At 37.4% G+C, this 26,480-nt stretch overlaps 1 protein-coding gene across 1 annotated transcript in view; it reads right to left on the bottom strand.

The window, feature by feature from the left end:
- Nucleotides 1-15,781: 15,781 nt before the first annotated feature.
- Nucleotides 15,782-26,480, bottom strand: part of THBS2 (thrombospondin 2) — a 31,433-nt gene continuing 20,734 nt past the window's right edge. The window contains exons 16-21 of the mRNA XM_066315797.1: nucleotides 26,181-26,415; nucleotides 23,207-23,434; nucleotides 22,456-22,727; nucleotides 21,356-21,453; nucleotides 18,994-19,133; nucleotides 15,782-18,318 (exon numbers count right to left, since the gene is read on the bottom strand). Coding sequence (XP_066171894.1) covers nucleotides 18,311-18,318; nucleotides 18,994-19,133; nucleotides 21,356-21,453; nucleotides 22,456-22,727; nucleotides 23,207-23,434; nucleotides 26,181-26,415 — 981 coding nt within the window. The 3' untranslated portion in view covers nucleotides 15,782-18,310. The remainder of the gene's footprint in view (nucleotides 18,319-18,993; nucleotides 19,134-21,355; nucleotides 21,454-22,455; nucleotides 22,728-23,206; nucleotides 23,435-26,180; nucleotides 26,416-26,480) is intronic.

Genomic DNA, 26,480 nt, shown 5'->3' with positions numbered 1-26,480 from the left:
ATGAGAAAATCTATTTCATGTTTTAATTGTAAATTCTGTCCCTTTGTTTCTTTCCAGTGTGTGAACTTCAATCCATATTATATTCATTTCAATAATATTAAATTTCACTAATTGCGTGTGACATTTTCTATGATAATATGGGCACATCCTGTCATGTCAAGTGCATGAATGTGTGAAACATCAACAAAGTCATCCACTGATCTGAAAAAGAAAATCATGTGTGATCATGCATCCATGTCTTTTGCAAACATGTATACGAATTCTACTTTCCATTCAAACTAGTTCTATTTTAAAAAATAAAAATCAATGCCCTGTGTCTGCACTTTTGGTTTTGGGCATCTAGTAAAATATGCAAAATGTTTCCTGGCTACTATTATCCTCTTATACCTAAATATCAAACAGCAGGTATTTAATGACACTTTACTCACAGGTTTCCCTGTTACCCTATTCTTCAATCCCCACAAACTCAATCCCACCCCCACCTCCAGATTTCATAAACTGAGGCCTGGCTATTTATCAGCCAGTGCTCATATAAAGCAGTTTTCTTCCCACATAGAAACTATAAATTATGCTGAAACACCTTCTTACACCATAAGAACCATTGATAGGCAGGAGCCATCTCACTGAAATTAGGAATGGCAGAACTATCCCAAGCCACAAGTTCATAGAATTGTATATTTAATATGTATTGATTTAATAGTATAAATATATATGTCTACAAAGTCAACTGTATTTTGCTCTGGGAAGAGACTATTACAAAGACTTCTTGCCCTCCTGAGAGCACAGTGAAACCACTGATCTGCAACTGCACCTGGTTTCTGTGGAATTCTTGGTTCATACACAACTCTTTCACAATCCTCTAAACAGGTGTGATGGGATATAGAATGGTTCCTCCATCCACCAAAACAGAGCAGCAGGGCTGAGGTTTCATTTCTGAGAGTGTGCCAGTAAGAGCAGAGGTGACTATCATGAAAATGGGTAAACAATTTTTAGGACATTTAAAAAAACCACAAAAACACTTGGGTTTCTCCATTATAGAATTTCTTGAAATAAAAGGATGAAGCCTCCTCCACCAGCACAGCCTGTGTCAATATCATAACTTGTCTGAGAAAGCCAAAGGTCATTTCCAGTGGGATGCCAGCAAAGCTGAAGCTACATTGCAACACAGCATGTCCTGTTTAATTCCGTAGTGAAGAAGCAGCAGAAATTCATGCAGTGGGGTGGCTGCTGTCCTGCTGGAAGGCAAAGCTTCGTATTGAAAGAGCACAGCAGGGAAAATAGTTCTAAGAAACAGATACAAATTCTGGCTCCAATTCCTATGTGGGATTACACATTTGATTTTCTGGTTTCTGAAAAAGTGAGCATGAATGCAACTGTAACTTGTCTGTGTGGCTGGGAAAAACCTCTCATACAGTCTTTGTATCTCTGAACCACCTGTTTTGGCAGGCCTGCTTCTGTGCTTCACTAAAGGACCACCAAACCTGGTATCAACCACAAATTACCACAAATTTTACAAAACAATCAGCCCTCCTAAATCTTTCAGAGGGGAGAAGAATAACATTTGAGTGCATCTTAATAACAATTTTTCAGCACCCTTTGTCACCTGCCTCCTTCATTCCCCCCCCCTGTCTCTCCTAGGGGTTTAGCTGGAGGGAGGCTGGGCTGTTGTACCCTTTAAAATCACCACACTGTCAGAAAAACAGTAGTCAAAGATTTGGACCACAAGCATTAGGACTACGAGATAATCACGAATTTAGTAATATGAGACTTAGCTTTTAAAGAGTCTCACTTTTCTGCATAAATCTAGCCTAACAGACTTTGAGGAGAATAGCATTAAAAACCCATGTCCTTTCTATCAAGTTGCACAAAACCTTATCTACCTTATCTAAAAATTAAAATAATGTACTGTATGCACAGTCATTGACCATGGGATTTAAAACACTGATAGTAATCCCATTATCATAGTCCTGGCATCACTAAATATTTGTCATGTATTAGAAAGAACCCAAAACAAAAACGTCAGTATACATGCAGAAAGAACAACTACCTCAGAGAGTTCTTGTAGGCAATATTGACTCTTTTCTTGATTTTTTTCCCCAAACTTCAGAACTAGGATTTTTGAAGCTCTTTTTTAAGTCTGCTTTTTGAATAAGAACACATCCCATCCTTCCTGCAGAGCTTCTCTATTTTTCAAGACCTCATCACCTTGTGCTTGTACAAAATGGAGCTGTTTAACTGTGGCAACAGGTGGTCTAATGGAATATTGCCATACCATTTCTTCAAGGACTCCTTTGGCTTCTTGTGTCATTTATCCTTCTCAGAATCACAGTGTTTACTTTGGACCCTTTTGCTGGAACTGCTCAGTGCCTGATTGATTTGATAAATCATTGGGCTGCCACTGCCCCTTGACCCTGTTCAGGAACAGGGATGTTTCTCCAAGGCTGGCAGCCTGTTCTCACTCCAGGCGCTGCTCCAGGTCTCCAAGGACGAGCAGCTCTTCCATGACACGTAGTCTGCTTGGAGGAGTCCTGACATCACCACAATTGGCTTCCCTTTCACACTGGTGGTAGGAGATGCGATTTAAGTTGTGAAAGGCACAGGAGGATAGAGGAAAGAATGGTCTTCTTCCAGTCACAGATCAAATGTGGTTTTTCTTCACCAGAGCGAGAAACAGATCTCTTTGAAAGGACACTAGGGAAATGAGGCTGTTGGCCTGAGTACAGCTGGGACTCCAGCTGAGCTGCTGTTGTTTGTTTAGGAACAACAATTGTGCTCAGTCAGGAACTTCAGAAAACAGCATGTGTTTGCAGAGGCAGGATGATGCTGCTGTTGCTGTGAAGCACTGAGTATCCTCATGTCCCCACTCCGACTGCAGTGAGAGCTGAGAGCTCTCAGCACTTTGTTGGCAGTGATCATCACCCCATGATTAGGTCCATGGACAATTAAGGCTTTCAGATATTCCCACACAGAAGTGATGAAGAGTTGCAAACATGAGGTTCTGATTCTCACTACTGTTAGGAAGTGTGACTGCTGAAACATTTATTTCCACTTAGAGTATTTGTCCATATGTGTGCTCCCCTCTTGGTATGCACACTCAGTATGGGGTTGCAATTTGAAATCTTTGGCCAGCAGGATCTGCTGGGTACATTCCTATTTCTTCTATGTCCACCTGCTGTGATGCCAAAATGGTACAGGTCAGTTCATGTATAATAGCACAGTTTCCTCTCAGCTTTCATGTTCTCCTAGGATGATCATTGGTACTATAGTCAATAGATGAAGTAGTGTTAGCTTAACAGTGCTAATTAGGCAGCTGCTCCCTGAAAGTTCTTTAATCAGATTTAGTTTGTAATCAGAAATCAAATTAAATTCCGTCTTTGGGATAAGCTGTTCCACACTGAGATTTCTGGATTGAAACAATGCCCATCTATTAAGACAAAATTATTTCTTGCTTAAAGAAAGCACCTTTTTACCAAGAAGGACCTCAGAAACTGCAAGAAGTATTTAAAGAGACCTAGTCGGCATCTGTAGCCATGTCCTTACCTAATTATCCATGTGGAGACTAGAGTAATTGCTAAGCTTTTTTTTACAGAGACCAGCAGCTTTGTTAAGTTCAATAAGAGAAAGGAAATTATTATATACCTTTGCTTCTTTACCTTTTGTCCATGCAGGTTCAGAAAGGAACTCACTGCACTGAGTAGAATCAGCAGCAAAGGACATCCAGGTCTTGAAAGAACAAATCAGTCCTGCTCTCAAAGGAGCCAGCCATTCCTCCAGTACACCCATAGCAGGAGACAGCTGATACAAGTGGAAAAGCAACCAACTGTCCAAACAGAAAGTAGGTTGCACAGAATTTGAGCAGTACTGTACTTGAGAGGTGACCACAAAATAAACTTCTGAAAAAATTAAACTTCATACTGGATATTTGTAAACTAGAGAGTGGTTTTGCAAGACACATGATGAAATCCTTCTGCTCTGCTTCTAATCAGATTTGGGGTGTTTTTTAACAAGCATGTTAAAAAAACAGGACACATGAAAACACTACAGTGGAAAAAAAAGAAAGGTGTTTTTGGCCCTAAAATCTGTTACTTACGAGAATAAATTGATAATGGATTGCATGGAAGGAAGTGATATAAAATATCAAGTGAAAAGAGTGAAAAAAAAAAAAAAGGAGCTTCAAATATGTAAAAGGTTAACAGAGTTTGGCAGCGAAGTACTGTGTGTGTTCACTGTGAATAGGACAAGAAATAATTGGTTCAAAAAGCAGCTAGAAATACTTCATGAATTAGGGAAATTCTTCTGTCTGTAGCTGTGGTTAAGCATAATATCTAGGGCAGTTGTGAAATTCCTTCTCTGAAGAATAGACCAAGAAGGTCATCTGTCAGGAATAGGTTGGATAGAGGCTGCCCTGTCTTGAGGAGGAAGCATGGATCTGGACCATGGATCTTCTCTATTTTACAGCAGTTTTGATATAATATAAAGCTATTTTTTCATTGAAATAGAAGCAGCAGACCCTTGAAAGCTGTGAGGGGTTTTTTTTCCTTACTCTTTTCCTACCTTTCCCCTGAATGCATATCTTTTACTTTTATCCATATTACCATAGACAATGTCAGTGTCCAATACCGTGAAAGAAGATAATTAATCTAAAAAGATCTTATCTGCAAGAGGACAAATTAAACTCATTCCTCATGGCTTTTCAAATCCTTCCTAAGACTTCTCATTAGATACTAATGAGAAAGAACAAGACCTGGCATTTGGGAAAATTGTTGTGTTCTGTTCTTGTATGACCTTCTATGGAAATTAGGGGAAACCCTCTTGACCTGCCTATTATACAATTCTCCATCCACCCTTCTCTCCACTCATGACTTCCACACAGGCTTGAACATGTGTACTTTTAATCTTGGGCACTTAACAGATTTTCCAGGACAGCAAAATGCACCCTAAACTGTGCTTGTGTAGTACTTATCAAGTTTTCCATGAGGCTTGACTAGTACTAAAACAAAGAAAGAAATTACAACTTGGTTTTGTTTGTTTATTTCAGTTTCACATGAATAGACCACTCATGAGGGTTCTGAGGTATTTCCAGGGATGCAAGCAACTCCATGGACATTGGAACTAATGACTGGCTTCCAATCCATTTATCTCTTTTAGCTGAATTTTCATCCCTCGTGAGCTTTATAAGACATCAAAGAGAAAGAGATTAGAGATCTGTCTGATTATGAGGAAAGACTTTAGTCTTTTTGTAACTTACTAGTAAAAAGAGAATTCACACAGAAGAGAAAACTTAATTGATCCCATTGGCACAAAAATCATATGTACTTTATAATCTTCAAAGTGTCTGTCAAATTCAGCTGTTGAGTCAATTAAAAAACTGTCCGATGAGCTTTAAACTTCTGTAAGTCACTTACTAACAGATGATAGACAGATGGAGAGCATGGTGGTGCCAGCTTCAATTCTTTGAGAAACTAGGATTTATAAGAACCTTACTTAAATAGCTAGTTATTTTTGCACTATTAAAATTGATACAAGTAAAATTGATACAGAGTAAAATTGATACACAGCAAAATTGATACAAAGCATGTTCTGTATCCTTAACGGTTTACTTCTTTTCACCGCATTTTTTTTCTGTTTTAGACTTTTCTTATTTTGACTACTGTCAACATAAATGATTTTCTGTCAGAGGAATAAAGAGGTGGAAGTCCTCATCATCAGAGATGGAAGATGGATCATCACAATTCTTTCCAGGTGTCTAACTTTCTGATGGAAAGCAGGTATCTTGGGACCACTCAGGTAGTTCTCTTAGTGCTTAAAGCTAGTTCCAGCTCTAGACATCTACTGGTCTAGGTAGGACTAACTCATTTTATGCACCTGTCTAATAGAATAGTCAGGACCCTGTCCTCCTTCAAGATCTGTGCAATTTGATAGTCTGCATGTGGTACTAAATGCAGGTTAAATATTAGATAACCGTACAGCCTCACACATCACATATCTTAAAATATATTTCAGTCCACCACTGATTATAGATTGTCTTGCTCAGTCTAATTTGCTGTTGAAGCTTTGCCAATAACAATGAAGTACCTGAATCCAGTGCTTCTAGCAGTCTGTGTAAGAGCTCCTTTATTTTTCCATCATTTTCTATAGGGTCACAGACTGGCTGAAGTGGGAATGGACTGCTGGAAAATGTCTAACCAAAGCCCCCCGGCTCCAAACAGAGCCAGCTGGAACAATTATTCAAAACTGATTTTTGGATTAGCATTGAGTTTTCTTATAGCCAAGGAATGACCTATATATAACCGCAGCATTACTAAATTTTTAGGAGATGACTTATATCTATTCCAATATTGCTAATAACTCTAAAATTAGCAATGTCAGGTGAATGCAGCTGTTAGGATCCAGAATCACAAGCATCTGGATCCTTCTGTCTAGTCACAGTTCTTTTGCTTAAACTCAGAAATAAGTCATTAATGAGTCATTCTATTCAAATGCCTTAGTTCAGAGGGGTGAGTCAAATACAAGGTCAGCCTGGATGATGTCATCCAGTGAATACAGGCAGCAAATTCTCCTGAATCTACACAGTTAAACAAACGCTTGCTCTCATCTGGCTGGATAAAATTAAATGAACCTTGAAAAAAAATTATATCCCACTAGGAGTTCATAAGAGAAATTTTCTCACTTAAAGGCTGTACTAGAAAAATATGGAATAATTATGATTTTGTATTCATTTTTGAGTAGATGTCTTGGTTTGGAAAGACAGGTGTCTGCCACGGAAAGCCAGAGCTTCCCCTGGAATGGACAATGTAAATCCCCTCTCTTCGATTTATTATCATTTTGAAATTAAGGGGGTTTCAGGCAAAGATATGGGAATAAGGAAAACAGTTCTTTACTAGGAATATCAAAAATGAAAAGGTAGCAGTACAGAAATGCAAACAAATAAAAAAGGAAACACTGCCAGAGTCAGAATACGACCTGAACACCCTGTTGGTCAGGGTGTTGGTCGCAGTCCAGTTAAGGCCTCCTGGAGTGACAGATGTGGTTCTGTTGGAGCAGGGATGATCCTGTAGAAGGGTCCAGTGGTGACAAGATGGGTCCAGTCTTCCACTGGGAATCCAGTGTTTTGAATCTCAGCTTTTATCTAGGTAGGAAAGCTTGGCTCCTCCCACTGGGTGGACCATCTCCCAATGGGATGACATAATTTTATCAGTCGTGCAGTGACCCTTAATGGCCCATTAACAGCAGATACCTCCTGGAGGGAGGATGGGTTATAGAAGAGAAAGAGAAAACACCTCCACAACAAATTTCAACAGATGGCAATAAAGTACATACTTTTGATTACATTTTGCACTGCAACCCAAGACAGTAGATCACAACAGGAACGTTGTTTTCCCTCTGCATCCAAAAGAACAGCTTTTTAAGTACATACTGCTTTTGGCTTGGACTTGAGCTTTCAGCTTTACTTGTCCTATCTAATACTTCTAAATTAAAAAAAACAAAAAAATTGCTCCAAGACTGTTCTCCTACACTAACTGAAAAGAATGTGTAAAAAGTTAAGCCAGGTGTAGATATCTACTCAGATGTTTAAATGCCATTTCTGGTTGGGTTTGTTGGTTGGTTTTCTTGCCTTCTTCCCTTCCTCCCCGCCCCCATTTATTTACCACAACATCTTCTGTCTCACACATCTGGAAATAAGTCTTTACTTCTATATCAGCAAATGGGGCATTGTGGTACAGAGACCAAATGGAACAGCCAATCCTTTATGACAAGCATTCCTTTGGGAAACATGATTTAACAGTTGCCCTTAGCTCAACATTAACAATCTCAAATAATTTCTGTTTCCATCTTTAAAAAAACTCAGTATTTCTTAGCTATGAATATGGATCAGTGGCCTTCATACTTTTCTGAAAGCATTAAAAAAAAAAAAAAAAAGAGAGAAAAATCACCCAAGCAAAAGGAGTAAAAGTGAAGATTGCCACTTCTGTAAACTCATTCTGAGGAAGATAACATCTGTATTTTATGCATGTATCAAACATCCTGTCTTTGCACAAGTGAAGCAAGAATTTGACTTTCTGATTTTATAGTTGGTTAATAAAAAAATGCACAGCAACAAAGAAAGCCTAGCAGCTGGCTTCTGATGCACACAGCACAGCAGTTCCCCAGGGTATCTTACCAGGCATCTTAGGTGATTCAGATACTGGCTGATTGTCTGTGCAGACTAGACCATACATTTCTACAAGTACGGAGTATGACCTGAGCAGAAGATTTTTCTCCCTCTGCCTACCTCTTTTGTGTGGTTTGTCTGTCACTATAAAATTGCATGCAATTTTACTGCTGCTTCTTTTCCTGTACTCATTTCTCTAAGCCACATCTGGAATGCTACATGTCTCCATCTGACAGATTTCTGCTGGCTTTTCAATAGCTTCAGTAAAGTGGTATTGGCATAAATACTGTAAAAAAGTGGAGGCCTCTTTGCAGCACAAATCATCACAATATGTCTCCATCTGCCACTGAGCCTGAAAGTTTAGTACTGATATTTTTTGTCTTTGACCATTTTGAGTCAGCAGATATGCTGTTGTTAACAGGAATTGTGCAATAAGTGCATTTTTTTATTGTGAATTGCATGCAAAGCCCTGTGCATGTAAGCATTTACTTTGAATATGTCTAAATACAGGTTTGCCTGTTTGTACACACATAGTCACAAGTGCTTTGTGGCTTACTCACAGGGTGAGTAAAGTAGTAAAGTTAATATCCTTGACTCAATAATCATCAGAAAATCTATATTAATAGGCTTTATTAGTTGAGTTTCCCAAGGTTTTGTGCTTCAGAGCTGAACCACACAAATACAGATACATTCTCCCTGCTCCTCACCATGCATTATCTTAGTCTCATCACAAGGGTTGGACTTTTCCTTTCCTCCATGGCAGCAACTCTGGCCCTCATGAAGCTCTGTAACACTTTCTAAATAAGCAATAACAGTCTCTCTGACAGTTAAACAATTCTCTGTATAGTATACAAAATGTGTTTCATTTAGTATGAAAATAAGGAGGATTGGTTTTTGCAATTTACTCCCTGAAGTGAAGTATCATCAATAGAAGGGAATGAAAATGAACTTTAGATAGATAACATAACAGATATTTTGGCATTCACAGTTCTGTATTAGATAAGTTTAAAAAAAATTCCCCTTGGCTTAATATACTTCAGGAAATTAAACTGAAAAAAATTTAGAAATCCCTAAAAGCCTCCTTCAGGAACTGCTATTTGCTGCTGTTGGACCTGGCAAATAGCAGAACCAATTGCTACCATTGGACTTTTTGTCTTATTTTTTCTTTTGTTTCCTTCTCAGAACCTGATGGTCTGTAATGCTGACTCCCACCTTGGCATTGCTATACACTTCCAAGATTTGTGGCAAGTAAAAAGGGGAGGATTTTTTTATCTTCCCCTCTCCTAGGGGTATAGGTTACCCCTAGGAGAAAAGGAACAACTTCTCATGCAATAGGGATGTCACAGACATAAATATGTGTAACAGCCCCAGATGATGAGATGGAAAATTATGGTTATGGCAGGAAATTAAAACGCTCTGAGATTGTTTCCTTTTGAATTAATAACTTTTTCACAGTTTCAGTTTCATTTTACATTTCACATGCAAAGCATTTGCAGCATAAGTGTCAAGCTTTTTGCTAAAAAGTGACGTTTGTATCTCAAAATTTTGAACATGTCAATGGAAAACTGGCAGTCATCGGGTAATTTGCCAACATTGGCTTATCCCACAAGGACACATCTATGCAGACTATCGAATGAACAGTAGAAGAGGTAAAGATACTTCCATTTATTACCTTACTTATAAATCACAATGAAATGTTTACAGTTTCTTGCAAAAACTAATCTTTCTTCTTGAGAAATACCAGTTCTGTGTCTTAAATTGTTTAGATATCACAGCCCAAATATTTTCCACGCCATTCCCCAGTGCTAAAACTTTACTAGGATATTGCAGGAAAGGGCAGAAAAACATACATCGATAATGTCTTTTCCATATCCATATGGAAATGTAGCATCAAAATTGGACAGAAAAGTGAACTTCCTCTTGATAAGAAGGCCATATGTGCAAACACACACCTTAATTTCTTTTGAAACTATAGAAATTAATGCAATGGTTTTACAGATAATCTTTTATTTTTGACAGTACAACAAAAACTACAGTGGCTCCACTCTGTCTTGGGAATTGTGCATGATCTAAGAAGCTGATACTAAGTAATAGCTGATATGAAATAGGTTGTGATTTACCAACTGCATTGTTAGATCACAATATTTAATGCTCTGTCAGGAAAAACAACAGAGGGAAGAAAGCATGTATATAATTATGGAGCTAAACAATGCACACTTTTTGAGAAATAGGAACTTTATGAACTTGTCCCTGACAGGAATGAAAATGCACAAGCAATGACCCTTCCAGTATTATAACACTACTGTGGTTTGCACTGGAGTTTCTCTAAGAACTCTTTCAAATCATTCTATGCTCTGGGATATACAGGAGCACTGTGAAATCCCAGTTTGTTGAAGAAAATAAAAAAAAGCAGCTCTGGCACAAATGTTGCAGAAATAAGCAAGTAAGACTGCTTAATTTAGGCTGTATGCATCATTAAGAAAAGAAATAAATCTTAAGTGCAGTATTCAGGTGTTAAATCTGGAACTAGATTATGCATTGGCATAAAGATAGGGGAAAGTATTTTTAGTACAGGCAGTACAGAAGCCATGGAGCTGATCTGCAAAGCTCAGTGCCTGAAGCAACTATCCATTGCCTTGAAACATATCCCTCCTTTGTCTATAGAAGATTGCACCCAGGATAGCTGTAAGCAGGACTTCTTACCTTGGCTATTTCTTTGGCTGTCATGACAGCTCAAGCGGATTCATGCCACAGATGCCAGGTTCTGGTTTCTGTAACTCACTTGTACTATCTCATCAGAGGGCTGTTAATGCCTTCTGGAAGAGAACTGGAAGAGAACAGTGCTTCCCCTCCACAAAACAGTCAAATGGTTCTGGATAGAACATTTCTGCCCAGGGCATGTGATTTCAGTAAAAACCAGACTGCATATCTTCTTAAGAATGGTTGGTAGTAGCAAAAATCATCTCCTCATTTTTTATGTTACTGAAACTTTCTGTTTCCACTGTAGATGGAAACAGGAAAAAACACTAAGGACTGAAAAGATTACATGAAACATCCTTCAATCACTGAAAATAGTGAATATTATCCACACATCTTCAAATATAATACAGTAAATATTTCACCCACACTTTAAAAATATTCCATAAATATTATTTTTCTTCAACATAAACTCAGATGACAGATTAAATACTAAGGTCATTTGTTAAATTAGGCATTAGCCCTGAAATATTTTTCTGTACTCAAAACTGTAGATATAGATATGTTTGAAAGTCCAGACGTTACACTGTTTTGGTCTCAACCTGCCAAATCTAACAGGATAGCAGGGAAAAGTTATTTTGATCTATGTCTCCAGCATAATGCCCCATGGTTGACTGAACAACTTGAAAGTAAACAAGGGACTATGGAAACATTCAGTAAAGATTGCCTGTCTTAATTTCTCTTAAAGGGAGGTTAATTAATTTTTAGAGGAAATTATGAACAGGAAATAGCAGGAGCTGATTTTTTCATATTGTCATAATGATTTGTGCCTTCTTGTTTTAAAATGGATGGTCTTGTGATAAAGTCATTGCCCTAGTGTTCACAATCTCTCTGCTTCATTTCTGTTCAGCTACAGCTTCCGTTTCCCTTATGTTTAGGATCCTGAGGATATTATCTTCTCACACCATAGGGATGGCTGATGCTAGGCATAAAGAATAATAAGTTTCTCGATTGTCCAGTGATGGACAATACAGCTTCTATGCAGAGTTGAGTAATCTTCCTATCTATAACCATGAATGGCTGAATTTCTTTCCATTTAATGAATAATACTGATTTAAGGTGCATTTCAAGTTTGGATACCAGTCTATGGGGGAGACATCAAGTAAGCTGACCCCCTCCCAAAAAAATAATTTTTAATCCTTTTAATATTGTTAAATGAACAAAGAAAACTATAAATCTTCAACAAAATGCAATGAATTAAATCCTATGGAGGGATTTAGAACTGCAGAAAAAAATAATTGTACCCTCTGCATAAAAAAAAATAGTATCCCCTGCATAAAATTCAGTTTTCTTCCTTCTCAAGTAAGTGGGAGCTTTACATTGATATATTAATAATAAATCTGAAAGCAAAGTGACTCTTTATTTCTGTCTTAAAAAAACCCAATTACTTAAAAGGAAGAATTTCCAAGAAGAAAAAAGCAAACAAATAATGTGGTCTATAGCCATTTTAGTACCAGTGTATGCTCCATTTCTCTGAAAAGCATGCAAATCTTAACCTGAGCATTTAACAATATTCTGGTTTTCTTCCCTCGTTTTAATGAGCATTGGAACTTTATAAATGGAGAACTGTTGTTTTCTAGAAGAGTGATTAACAGTATCTTTGGAACTTAATCTCACTTTAGAAAACAATTGATCTTCCAGTTGTCACTAGTTTCAGCTCAAAACACTGTCCCTATTTCATCAGCATCCAGAGTGAGCTACTGCATGTAGTTAAACCCACTGGATTACATCCACGTCCAGATGGGTGGTCCTTTGCTTCTGGCTGCAAAAACCTAGACACTGAGCTGAATCTTTAAAAACCAGGACAGATTAAGTTGCTTGGGATCCAGCTCTAAAATACTGTAAACTCAAAAGTACTCCAGTCTCACCAGCAAGGAGTGCCTTAAAAACATCTTTCTATTGGAGGTTGCTGCTACTTGCAAGAAGGCAGAAGCAGCAGCTCCAGAAAGCAAAATGGATTGAATTATCAAAGACTGCCTTGCACGAAACTGAAACCATCAGGTGTCTTTTTCTTCACATATATGAAAAAAGCATTGATCAAACATTATTCATTTCAGCTGCTAACCATGCCTGCAGCTTGCTATCCTCTGTTTTCTTTTCCATCAATATTATTTAAAGAGAAAAAAATCAGCTCATAAAGGGGGTGTCAAGACAATCTGCCAGAAGTCACTGAATGACTATGTAATCTCAATGACTAAAATAATTTTCTAAATTATAAGTTTATTACAGCTGTTGCTAAGATTTGAAGTGTGATTTGCAATGTAACACTCCAGCTTCCAGAGACTGGAAAATTTAGCAGTGCTGAAAAGGATTCAGAAATGACAGCAGATGTCTGAAAAGAAATTAGCTTGCTTCTAAAGGAGAAACACCAAACACTTCTAGCTCTAGATCTATCAAGAATAGGTAATTATCAGTGATAACTGACAAGAGAAAAAGTTGCAAAATATCTGTCCAAATCATTTGCCTGACTCCTACTGTGGCCAGTAGCAGCTAGCTAGGTAAGGCATTAAGAACAAGCCAAGAACAGAATGGTACTTAACCTTTGCAAAATGTGTAGATTTTTCTCTCTGCGTGTGCATGTGCATATATGACATATCTGCAAAAGAGCTAAAATGACAGTTTTGGAGAAGCCCATAAACATGGGAAATGTCCTGTGCCTACAAGAATATATCAACAACACAACATCTGATCTTTTCAGCAAGAAGAGGAAATTCCTGTACCTTTGATGTACCGCATGAACCCATTACGGACACGTGCACACAAGCACTAAAAGGAAAGTAGGATATTGTTTCTCTAACACACAGTTTTATGATGAAATACATACTTTTCATTCCTTTCCAAAGTCTGGGAGGAATCAAGCCTGTCAATGAAATTAAACAGCAACAGATCTGAAATTGGTAAAAGGAAATTTATACTGCATAGATTGTATAATCCACCACCAGAGCTCTCAATAGGAGAATTGGGATTAAAAATCTGGGATATTTATATGAATAACAATAATATTTGCAGTTCTGTTAGTGCAAAAGTCACACAGGCACAAAGACAGACCCACCCATTAACTGCCTGGGGCTAAAAATGACATTTCCCCTCTAGGAGTGCTAATGTATGGTTTTTAATGATAAATAGTTGACACCTTCCTCTAGTGAATTTGATACTGGCAGCTTTCAAGAAGCAGGATAATATATTAGAAGAACCTTTGGTTTAATCAGCACCAGGTTTCTTTTCCTTCAAAATCCCCCTTCCTGATCTACAAGGGTGGTCTTCTCCACAATGGAAACAATGCTGTGCCAAGTTATTACATAGTTTTTTGGTTTTTTTTTTTTTTCCCAATGGCTTTAGAGAGCAGATGTTCCCATGCAAGCATTAGAGGTCTTGCTTGGTGGATGTCTGCAGCACAAACCGAACACTGAATCTCATCCAGCTGTCACTCAAGTCCATAGCAAAATTCCCACTGAGCTGGTCAAGAGGAGGGTGAGTCTGGTCTGTTCAGCTTCTGCCACATCATGTAGCTAGCATATGTTAACATTCATACTATTATTTGGGCTGCCTGATGTGCAAAATCACAGGTATAATCCTTGGGTGGAATTATTTCCTTTTTTCCTGGTAGAAACCATGGCAAACCCGCTTCTCTTATAGTGAACAAATTCTTAAATACTGTGAGTCCAGCTTAACTTCTCAGAATTCATTGGCTTATCTGAAGCTTACCCAAACCCCCCACATTTTAGAATTGGTCAGAAGTCTCATCAGAACTTAATTTTAGGAGGGTTTTGGGATTTCAGGATTTCCTGGTTTTCTGGCAGGCCCAAAACCAGCTATATATGCAAGATATAACAGGTATTTTAAAGGTAAGAAAATTCATCACTGAATTCTAGTAGGTGAGAATCTGATGCCCAGATAAGTAAAAAAAATCTGCCTAGTATTACTAATGTGTTAGTGGCAGAATCCTCACTTGTGGATTCTACTCAGCTTCCCCTTGTGAGAAAAACTAGCCTCTCCACAGGAATTTCAGACCTTCTTCCATCCCCATCCCTTTTTGGGAACCAGATGTGCAGACTCAGTGAAATTTTTAAATATGCATTTTTACCAGACTATGCAAATAACTCAGAGTATCTTCAAAAGCCTTAAAAAATAGTTAGAAAAATGGACACAGGTCAGAGGATGCTGCTTTAGGTGAACCTGCTCATTCACAGCAATTTTGCTTTTTTTGGTCCTTCCCTCCTGTTTTTCTGAGACACTCTGTACTAGTGCTAAAGTGCTGCTGTTATGTTTTCACACATTTCCAGTCATTTTATTTCCCTGTTTTTGGTTTTGTGGGGGGTTGTTTGGTGCCATGAAAAGATTTTTTCCCATTGAATCATAAATAAGTACTCATGTTCAAAATTCTCATGAAGGTCCATATCAGAGTTTTACATAACTCTTGAGAAAGTGGAAAACAAGTTCTTGATCACTCTATTAGCTCGATAATGTCAATCATTGATATCCCTGCAGCTTTCTACAAGACTGAAGGTTTGTATTCTTTTAAAGGAGTTATCAAAAACGTACTGGAAAGTACATGGCTTTCTTGTGTAATGTTCAAAAAATCAAAATCAAAAGCCAAGGAAACTAAAAAGCTGGGATAGTTGTAAGGCCAAGAAAAGTTAGAACTGGTAATTTGACATGCTGGGCATTCTTATTTTTCCTAATCCAATCAAAATTCTCCTCCCTGTTCAGTAATTTATACTCATAGGAAAGATGTCTCTTGCTAAGAAGTATTTTCTTGTATTTTATTCTCTTTCAATTGTGATGACTCACTGGTTTCTGAAGTTCTCCAGCAGGAAGGCACTCCCCACTCACACCAATGAATCCCAATGACTCAGATGGGACCCAGAAGGAGCAGTTGCAAAATAAGATATATTTGTTCAAACACATGGGCCAAGACACAATACAGAGAAGCAGGACCAAAATTTCTCATTCACAATGCTATAAATAAAACTTGTGATTGTTTGCCAGATAAAGACATCATGGGAATGATGTCTTGTCAGAGATACTAGGAAACCTGTTGTTTACGGTCTTAAAAGACAGTGAGTGATTTTTTGGCAAAGCAACAGATTTCCTTGAAATGAACTGATTTGCTTGAAATGAACTGGTTTACAGCAAGGCAAGAGGCTTAACTAAGGGCTTAGCAGAATGGAATATTTTCTTTAAAGAAAAACTGTAACTATAAAAAAGGTAAAGAGATTTTGGATTATAAAACCTTTTTACAGTTTATTTCCTATTATTAATTTCTTAAAATATATATATAAAAATGAGGATCTGACTAAATGAATCAGGACATCAATTGATAAATGTCTGTCCTTGTAAACAAATAAATAGTTATTTACAATCTTTGGCAAAACAAAAGGAAATTTAAATCTCACTCGCTCACACACACTTGCAAGGAAAAAAAAAAAAAAGAAAGAAATAAAAAACCCCATCATAAATAATTTACATAGAATAGGAAAATTATGATACAGTCCAAATATTAACATCTTCATTCCTAAAGTGATGTCTCTCTCGGACAAAACAAAAAACCCTACACAGCCATTACTCATTACATTTAATGAAGTCATCCTCCCTTCTGCTTGGAACTTGGGGATGCCATTTGAAACACCAAAAGAAACTGGAATATTTCAAAACCTCATGAAGAGGATTTGTGAGAAAAACAAAACAAAACAAACAAAAAAAACAAAACAAAAGAAAAACCAGCAACAAAACAAACTGAAATAAAATAAAAAAAATATTTGATAATATGAATACTATAAAATGTGCAATAAAGCCAGCAACTGTTGATTCCTTTCTAATGAATATAGTCACAAAATCTATTTCAAGGGAGAAAAAGTTGATTTGACATTTAGCTCACTGTGCCCTAGAAGAAGGCAGAGGTACTGTACTCTTCTTCAGGTATCCCATCTATGAATAAAATTATACCAGCCTGTGTTCTTTTTGTGAACAAAGCTCATATATCTTAAACAAAACAAAAATGTTAAAAATGTCTATACTATTGTTTATCTGAGTAACTGTTGTATCTGTTTATAAACACTGGTACCCCTTCAGCATCATTTAAGAAGTTCTATATACAGCAGACATACGTAACAATACAAAAACATTAAAATTAGGGTAACTGGATATATATTAAGGTTCCATTTGTAAATTCCTTATTATTATTCATTTAACTTTAAAGTATACATGACTATAACCCATGGAACTATACTTAAGTGTAGGCCATGCTTATACAATATCTACATATTGTGATACACTTTCAAAAATAGCTTTAAAATGTTATTTGTGAATGTATTATTGATGGATTATACGCTTTAAAACCAATTATCAGAGAAGGCAGCTTGGTGTGATAATCACAATAAATACTAACAAAATATTTATAAATGGAACCTTAAATTCATATGTTACCAAACTAAGTAATGGTGGCATTGCCACCTTTTCAAAAACCCACATCAGGATTCAGGATGTCAAAGTGCTTTTTGCAGCAGAGGTGGAAGAGTGGTTCAGGTTCAGTTTGCTCCACATAGTCATGGTATATTCTTTATTACAAGGCAATGCAGAATATGATGAAAACAGGGCAACTGGAAATAATTTTTTTTAAGTCAGACAACAGTGATAGCTTCAGGTGTTTAAATTAATCACTCTTCTCTTTCACATAGAAGTTTCTAGTTCAATTCTGTTTGGTCTAAATAAAGCCCCTACTAAAGAATGTTTTAGGCTGCAAATTTGACAGTCCTACCAATAATAATTTTAAAGAGTGTTACTAAGAGTGTCCTTATAAACTAAGCACCTTTTTGAATCAAGAAATGTTTATAATTGATCTTTAATATCCAAAATAATTTTCACTGTTGGTGTGGCTCTCCATTACTTTGCTAAAATTAGACCCAGAAGCTCTGTGTTACTGAAGTCCAGTCTTGATCAAAGCAAGGAAGTGTCAACCATACACCCAAAAATTTAAGACACATTTTTCCTCACTTAAACATAACAACTGGTAATCATCATTCCCTCCTCATTTTCTCCATATATATAAATACATAAAGCAATTACATTTTTATATGTAAACGTCATTCCTTAAAAAAGACAAGTAAACAAATTTTGCTAAGTTTTCACTCTACAAAAGTGTTCTAATGTATCAATCTGCTTTTGCTTCAGTGGTGGGTCCGACGTTCACTTTTAGGTTTCATTAGTCCTGGCAGTGAGAAGGCACTTGGGTGGAAGGGTGGCTGAAGCACTCCTGGCAGCTGGAAGGATTCTGGAGAGTGGAGCATGGAGGAGAGAAGGCAGGAGGTACACAAAAATAGAAACTAGGCGTACCAGGGTGTACTGAGGTGTCTGGGTTGCATAGCATCTACAGTACTTTGCTGGTAATGCAGCAACCGTTGCTCAAGCATCTGAAAGAAACAGGGAAAATATATATTAATTGTGGTTGGGTTTTTTTTTGGTTAGGCAGTCAATCACACAAGAACTCCACCATGACACACTAAAGAGATGCAGCACAATGCTTTCTGTTCTTCATTTTCCTACAAATGGGAGGACATTTATATAAAAACGCACGTGCCTACATATAGAGAGAGACAAGTGTGTGTATGTGCAGCTGTGTATCTAAATGTATATACAAAATTGTATACAAGAAAACCTGGAAAAGCATTTTCTGTATTTCAAAACATTTCAGACAAGGCATTACAGACAGTCATTAAAAAGTATCTGCTCTCTTTTCCATGCCTCTTGAAAGAAGGGTGATGCAGAAGTATCTCTGCCTGCAGGACACATTGAAATAGCCTACAGAGGATAGTGGATATACAGACAGAATTCTAAGAAAGTCTTTCTCAGAAATTTCTAGCTCATTTTTTCCAGGTGGATAGTATTAAACATCTGGGGTTTATTATTCAAATTGAGATTACTCAAGGGGCAAGGGGCATTCATGGAATTTCACCAAATGTTTACGCCATGCTACAATATTACAGATTGCTTTTCATTTAGAGGATACTTTTCATTTAGACACTTTGTGCTTGCTCCACAAGTTATGAAAGGCTTAAGCATCTTGCAGACGTTTTTTTGTAACTAACCTCTGCATTCATATTTGAGGTCAGAGAAATAGACCATCTCTTGAGAGAAGACAAAGAGACCTAAGCGTCCACCAGCAAAAGTTGTATCATAGATTGGTCCAGAATCCACCATGACTTGTTTCCCTTCATAAACCAGAACTCTGCAAAGAAGAACATAAATTAAACAAAGAGGCTAAAACAGTGTCCAGTGCAAGAGCTGGTAACAGTCTCTAAAAACTAGAACAGAATTAATTTTGACAAGGCACCAGAAAACCCAGCCTCATTGCAGGGATCACTTCTCATCTCTGTCTTACACCCACCTGGCTGGCAGCCATAACACACTAATCAGAAGCAGTGGGGCTACTCCTTAAGTGATTTTATGCACACCATCTGCAAAAGATTTCCCAGTTCTTTATTTAGAACAGCCATGTCTCCTGGAATGAACTATGTCATGTACTAGCATTCACTGATAAGCCCCTGTCCCAATGAACTCAGGGGTTAGCACACAACCTTGTCACATCACTGATCAAAACTGTCTTTGCAGCTGTGTGAACAGCTGATTTATTTATCTTTAGGTGCAAGGGCCAACACCAAAAATTAGAAGAACCATCCCTTTAGAGTCAAACAAAACATTAATTGGAAACATGCTGAAAAATGTCTGTCAATTTCAGACATTTTAAGAGCATAATGAAAGCTGGAATGATTTGGACACAAACAGCTAGACTAATATTAAATTGGAAAAAGAGAGCTTTTTGTTTGTTTGTTTTGGGAGGGTTTTTTTAAATATTTCAGGCATCCACCCTGGAGACAAAAGACCTTGAAAGTCAGCACTTAATTTTCCTTCTTTATCAAAGAGACTGCATTTCTGCAAATTTGCATCCTCTACTTCTCCTGGGATACCATGAGATAGTCCACATTTTTAGGCTCTCAGTCTCCTGGGCAAAATGAGAATTTACTCTATAGTTTGTTTATTAGACAGGTCTTTGGAGGCAGGGATTATTGTCCTGCTTCAACTGACAGTACATTAATTGCACACAGAAGGATGGCTTCACGTGAGGATGGAAACACTTGAGCAGCTTTCTAGATATCAGAGGTTAGGTAGGGGCAGATTTCTGTTTAAACAGAAATGCATGTCCAGCACTTGTAATAAAGTGTTCTGTTTCCTGAAAAGTGCACAAAGTACTTAATGGATGCTGAAAAGAACAATAAAAAATGACAGATTTTCATGTTCATATAATCCTATTTAATATAATTCTCAAAACATCAAGAACCCAAAACATATGGGAAGATTCTAAGAGTTCATTCAATCCACCAAAAAATTACATAGCTCTGATCATATTCATATGGAATTGATATTTCTGTACAAATTAAATTGTTTCATGACTACGTTAGTGAAAAATTTAATTTATTTTCTATCAGAACACCCTAAAGTATGAAGGAATTTAATGTCCCAAACCAGTGAATTTGCCATGCTAGATTGATCTAATGGGATACCAGTGGTAACATCTTTTGTCTGACACTATGTAGACTCTGCAAAGGAGGTTACAGGTAACAGCAACATGAATGAAAAAAATCATTTCTTTCTGACCTATGTCAATTCTTTGCACTGCAATGCACTGAAGCATAAAGAAACCTGTTTCTTGGAAAGAGAGGAGTAACTTAGTCTGTCCTAATTTGTCTACACTTGGTCTTCCACAGAGAAATGAAAACCCCCTGCACATAAGCAGGAGCAAGACCTTTTGAGGTAAGGTCTGACTCTACCCCATGAAAAATATCCTTTACAGCTCCAGCAGTTAGAAGAAGATAAAACTGACACGGGCAGTTAATGCTCAGTCTTTGGAATATCAGCTAAACAGCTGGGCTCCACAGAAAGAGATTTGCCACAGCTCCTTGTGTGCATTACAGATGTGCTCATGGCCACTTCTGCAGTGTCTTGTTTAAGCCACTACGGGAGACAGGATGTTGAAGTAGACAGGCCCTTGGCCTACTTCCCTGAGGCAATGCTCATGTTTATAATTATTTTCATTCACTGAAATTCCACAGGCTGAAGAGCAATCTCATGTTCTAATCTTGCTTTGAGTTTTGCTCAGAAATTTTTGGTCTCTTTTCAGAAAAGCTATTGAGAAAGTTCTCTTTCTTTTTTTTTTTTTTTTTTTAATTAAGGGTATTTAGCTGATGTAAATATTGAACCATTCAGCCTAAATTAAATACATCTGAAAAGGAAAATAACTTATTCCGAAGATAACAAAATGTTCCCAAAATGTTGGGCAAATTGTCACACAAGTAACAAAATTATCAGAAACAACAATGAAACTGGTAATATAGCTTTTAAATCAGAGACAAAAGCACTGCTACTAGAAAATGTAGAGGAAATATTTCTTACTTTATTAATCCTGTTTTAGGCCTGTGAATCAAATGCCACCTGTAAGCAGTATAATCTTTCCAGCCAATGTTCTTGGGATCGTGCCACAAAGTACGCACCTACAGCAGAAATACAAATGCCTTATTAGAAACACACCATGCCCCAGTAACTCTACGTCCACCACATAACTGCCAAATCTTGTTTTCTGCAGAGACTGAAATCGAAAGTAGTCTAACATTTGACTGTATCATCAAAAGACTTCTTTTCTGGGGTAAGAGTAATAGGAATTTCTGTCTTAAATTGTTGATCAGTTATTCATCTGCAGTTTCATAGCTAGAGTCATTGAAGATCATTACAGCATCAAAGCTTGACTTCCCTTATGATGCCACAAAATCAGCCAAATTGGAAGAGACCCACAAGGATCATTAAATCCAACTCTTGGCCATGCAAAGGATCACCCCCAAGAGTCACATTATGTGTCCAGGAGTACTGTCCAAATGCTTCTGGAACTCTTCAGGTTTTCACATACACACAACCAGGCTGACAGGGTTGATGGCTGCATGAGTGCCTCCAGTGATGGAGAGGAACTGCAGCCTGCACAGATGTTACTGCATGTGGCTACTCCTTGAAAACTTCCACTCAGTATCAGTCCTGTCAATTCCTATCCACATATGAAGCCCTACTAACCTAATTTCCAAAACGCACAAGTTTCTTCCATTGGAACACTACTTATATTTGGAACAGCTGCAGTTTTCTCTCTTTTTTAAAATGTCTTTTCTCTTTTTCTGCCTCTGGTTACTGTACTCTAAACCATGTATAATTCAAAAAAGCTGGAACACCAAAGAAGCAAGCGCCAATACAGAAGTAACAAAGGATTTGTGCATAACTGAGACAACTCTCTCATTTTCCTTTTAATCACACCTCATCTTTCCTTTTATACATGTGATTTTCTTTGAAATACAGTGTATATGCTACTATTGACACTATTAATAAAGGAATTAAAGAAAAACTGATAAACATCCACAAAAATTGAGGTGCAAAAGGAAATTCTTTCTGAAACATGTCCCTCATTTTCAAAACATTAGTCATGCACTGTTGTCCTGAAGTTTTTAATCCCTCACCTGTCCAGGAGTGTTTCCTGTGTGCCAGAGAGCATTTCGTAAGTGTTCACCAGTACCAGTTGTTGAATTCACTACTTTGAGCGACACACCAGAATAGCCATAAGCCCTGGTGGGTTTGTCCTCCCAATAGGTCTGAGTGACCTGCTTCCACATCAGGACATAGAATCGACTGCTGGACTGGTAGCCAAACACAAAGCCAGCATAGTCATCGTCACGGTCTGTGTTAACATAGAACGTCCCGCTGAAGTCAACAGAGCTGAACTCATCATAGCCTGGAGAGGACAACAGAGACAAACCACTGCGTTACAATGCTGGGTCCCGTTACACACACCCAAGAGCTACAGCTCTTGTACATTGTACAGCTACATCCTGAATTTTGATAGGAGATATAAGTGGTATTTCTCAAGTTTCCTTACCTGCAGAAGAGGAGCTAACTACACTTGCCTGCATGGAGACTTCTGGAGAGAAATATGTTGCTTACAGGGGGCATTGAAGACAGCAGATACTATACTAATATAACTTTTTTCTATTGTGTATTTTATGTATGTTACAGTCAGCGATGAGATGAATGGACAACAAATGCAGGCAGCATTTAGCTGTTTATACTTTGGGTGTATACACTGGCTCTGTGGTTAGTCCAAAGTTTGCAGCACCAAAGAGATGCAATTATCTACCTTTTTTCCCCCCACTTTCCTTATCACAGAACCACTGGTTACTTTTCCAAAGATGATGACTCACATCTGATACTCACCTACAGCTATTCCAGGATCAGAGTTAGCAGTCTGCACCAGTTCCTTGCCTTGGTGGCGAATAACCCAGTTGGGATCAATCTGAGCTGTTCCCTTGGGGTCCAGAGGGACCATCTGGAACTTTCTGAAGTCAGTTTCACTGATGGCATTGTTTTCAGGGCACACATCATAAATATCTGGAACGTTGTCATTGTCAAAATCATCTTTGCAAATATCACCTCTGCCATCACCTGTAAGCAATGTGAATAAGCAGAGGCAATTGTTAGCAATTTATCAGCCCCAGTCTATACACCACTTTGGAATGAGGGTGGGAAAAGCTGGAAGTTTGCTATGTCGATGCAATTCACTAATGCTTGCATTACATTTTCAGTTTGATTTGTTCCAGATGTAGACACAACATCACATTTTTAATATGTTCTGTGCAAATCAATTCAAAGAATAGCATTAAAATCTTAATCTTCCACACATTACTAAATCTTTATATACTACTGATGATATTAAAACTTTTTTCAGACTCTTATCATTGTCCTAAGAGTCTTCCTGAAACAATCCAAGATGCTTCAGATTGCAAATGTGTCACAAGAGAAAGGAGGAAGAGTGTTGCAGTAAATATGCATACACTCTTCCACTTGTGTGCATGCATACAAGTGCATACAAGTGCATACAAGTGCATTTTTCTGATGCAGTATGTTTTTTATAAACCAAATTGATTTATAAAAAACTTCAGAAAAATGCATGAAAAAAGAAGGCAGCACTGCATTTAAATGGACTACTCTCAGAGGAATGAAAAAAATTGAGTTTTGTTATATGAATTACAGGAAGTTATTTAGAAAACAAAAAATTACAGCTCATCTTTAGTTGTGCTTCTGTTCAATGCTTTTACTACACTCTATTTTAGAAGAATGAAAAATTATTTTCTTAGTTTATGTATAATATTAATGGAAACCAGGAGATGTGACTTGCCTTAAACAGCAAGAAGCACAAGGAGGCCTCTATAAAAAAGCTCATGGCCAATAACTCTACTATTCCATGGCATACAATAGCACAAAAACCTGAAAATAATGTAGAAAACCTTGGGTAGACAAGTATAGAAACAAATTCCCAAATGGTTCTAACTTTTATGACAGTGGATATTACACTGAGTACTAATGCAAAACCAGTGCTGCCAACTAATTTGTTTCTATCCTCATATAGCAAAGCATCTGCTTGGTTTTTTTTACCCAGTGTTTTATGATTGCCCTAAGAACATTGGAATTAACACAGGGGGAAATAGCAGCGACCCAGCTCATTCAATACTAACCCACTACTAGATGTTTCACAGAAAAATGGAAAGCCATGTTACCATGACTAACCAACACAGCATTAACCAAGTATGGAGCTTTCAGACAGAAAGCAGAATGAGTTTTAGGCAACAGCCAAAAAGAAAAGAGTAAATAGAGAAAATTGAAATGTCCTGCATCTCAGGGCGCTCTGCAGATCAGATACATGGTAAAATGGCCACATTTTCCACCCTGCATATCTGCCATAGACAACTCCAAATCCTGACCAGCTGTGTGTTCTTCCACCTGTTTGTCTTAGCACTCACAGGAGAAAAGAGAAATTGGAGAAATTTTCTATTTTGTTTCCTTTGCCAAATCAAAGAGATAATTTGCAGAAGAATCTAATTATTCACAAAAAGTCCAGCTGATGTTCATTTGGTAGTGAGTTGATGATGACAACATTCATTCCCTGTCAAAGAAAGTTACAAAGTGTTTGTTTATCCAGTCACATCCAACAGCTCTCTCCAGGGCCTCATCCTGATATGCTAAAACACATCTTCAAGAGCATGGGAGCAAATTTTGGCTTCATTTATCCCTTTTCCAAGACTTCTCTTGGGCCTGCTGCTAATGACAGTGATGAGCTGGCTAAACTGATTAAATATATGTGTTTTCTGAATTGTTAATCCATACATCAATGTAGTTTCCTTTACAAGAACCAAGTAATGGATGACTTAGACTACCTCAGCTTGGGATCACCCTTATTCTGGATTTATGAAATTAAGGGGCTATTCCAGGGACTGGCAAGTACAAGATATTCTGGACACATATTATAGGATTGAAAGGTTATATACATATATAAATTATATAAATTAAGAGTTACTACTGACTACCAACCAGAAGCTTCCTGGACAAGGAAACTTCAGACAAGGCTCAGCATTTTATCTTTCTAAATATACCCAAAAATATATTGTGTAGGAAATAAATTCTGCTTTCAATTTCTACAGCACAGCCATGGTATGGCTCCAGTAAGTCGTATAACTTGGAAGAGAAATTGCTCACCTGCATTCATCACAAGGGTCATTTTTGTAAACATATTTGGTGGTTTTCAAAGGATTATAAACATTTTCAAAATTAAAATTAGAGTTGTGAAACCATCTCTATTTCATTATTTAAATAATGCCAAGCACAGAGAAGGACTGTTTGAGATGAACAACAACATTTTATCAAAAAAATTGAAAAGAGAGCAATTATATATCCATTTTTTAACTGTGACGTGTATTGAGACATATTTAAAGCAGTTTGCAAAGAAAATTTGCTAACTGCTGCTCAGGAGTCCATTTAAAAAAATTAAAAATTAACAATACTTTTAAACTTAAAAATCCTGAAGAAATAGTCTGGTTTTCAAAAAAAAAACAGCAGTAAACCATATTTTTTCCATTTTAATTTTCAAATGGCAACTTGTTTTGAAAGTGAAACAGGTCACTCTTCATTTTTTGTGTTTTCATTTTTTGAGTGTGTTTGGGCTCCTGTCTAAGGTGTTTCCTAATGCTCTAACCCTTGACCAAACTGACCAGCTCAGTTCCATCAAATTTCATGGTGTCTCAAACATCAAAAGCAGCTCGGTTTGATATGGAGTCTCTCTCCACCAGATGTTAGTACTGCAAGGTCAAAATCAGAAACTAAGAGCTAAATTATATTCATATGACCTTGTTCTTACCATCTGAGTCCTCCTGCTCAGGGTTGTATCTGAGGCGGCAGTTGTCTCTGTCATCTGGGATACCATCATTGTCATCATCAGGATCACAGGCATCTCCTTTGCCATCCTGATCGTGGTCAGCCTGGTTAGCGTTGGGGATGTAAGGGCAGTTATCCTGGTTGTTCTGGTGGCCATCTTCGTCTATGTCCTCATTATTGTCACACTGGTCACCAACAAGGTCATTATCTGCATCAGTCTACCCCAAAAAAAGAATTGTACAGAGCAAATTTATTCTTTTTACTCGATACAAAAGTACAGCTT

This window comes from Sylvia atricapilla, chromosome 3 (genome assembly GCF_009819655.1).
Source record: "Sylvia atricapilla isolate bSylAtr1 chromosome 3, bSylAtr1.pri, whole genome shotgun sequence".
Taxonomy (NCBI): Eukaryota; Metazoa; Chordata; class Aves; order Passeriformes; family Sylviidae; genus Sylvia; species Sylvia atricapilla.
The sequence above is the reverse complement of the archived record's forward strand: the minus strand, read 5'-3'. Positions and strand labels throughout refer to the sequence as shown.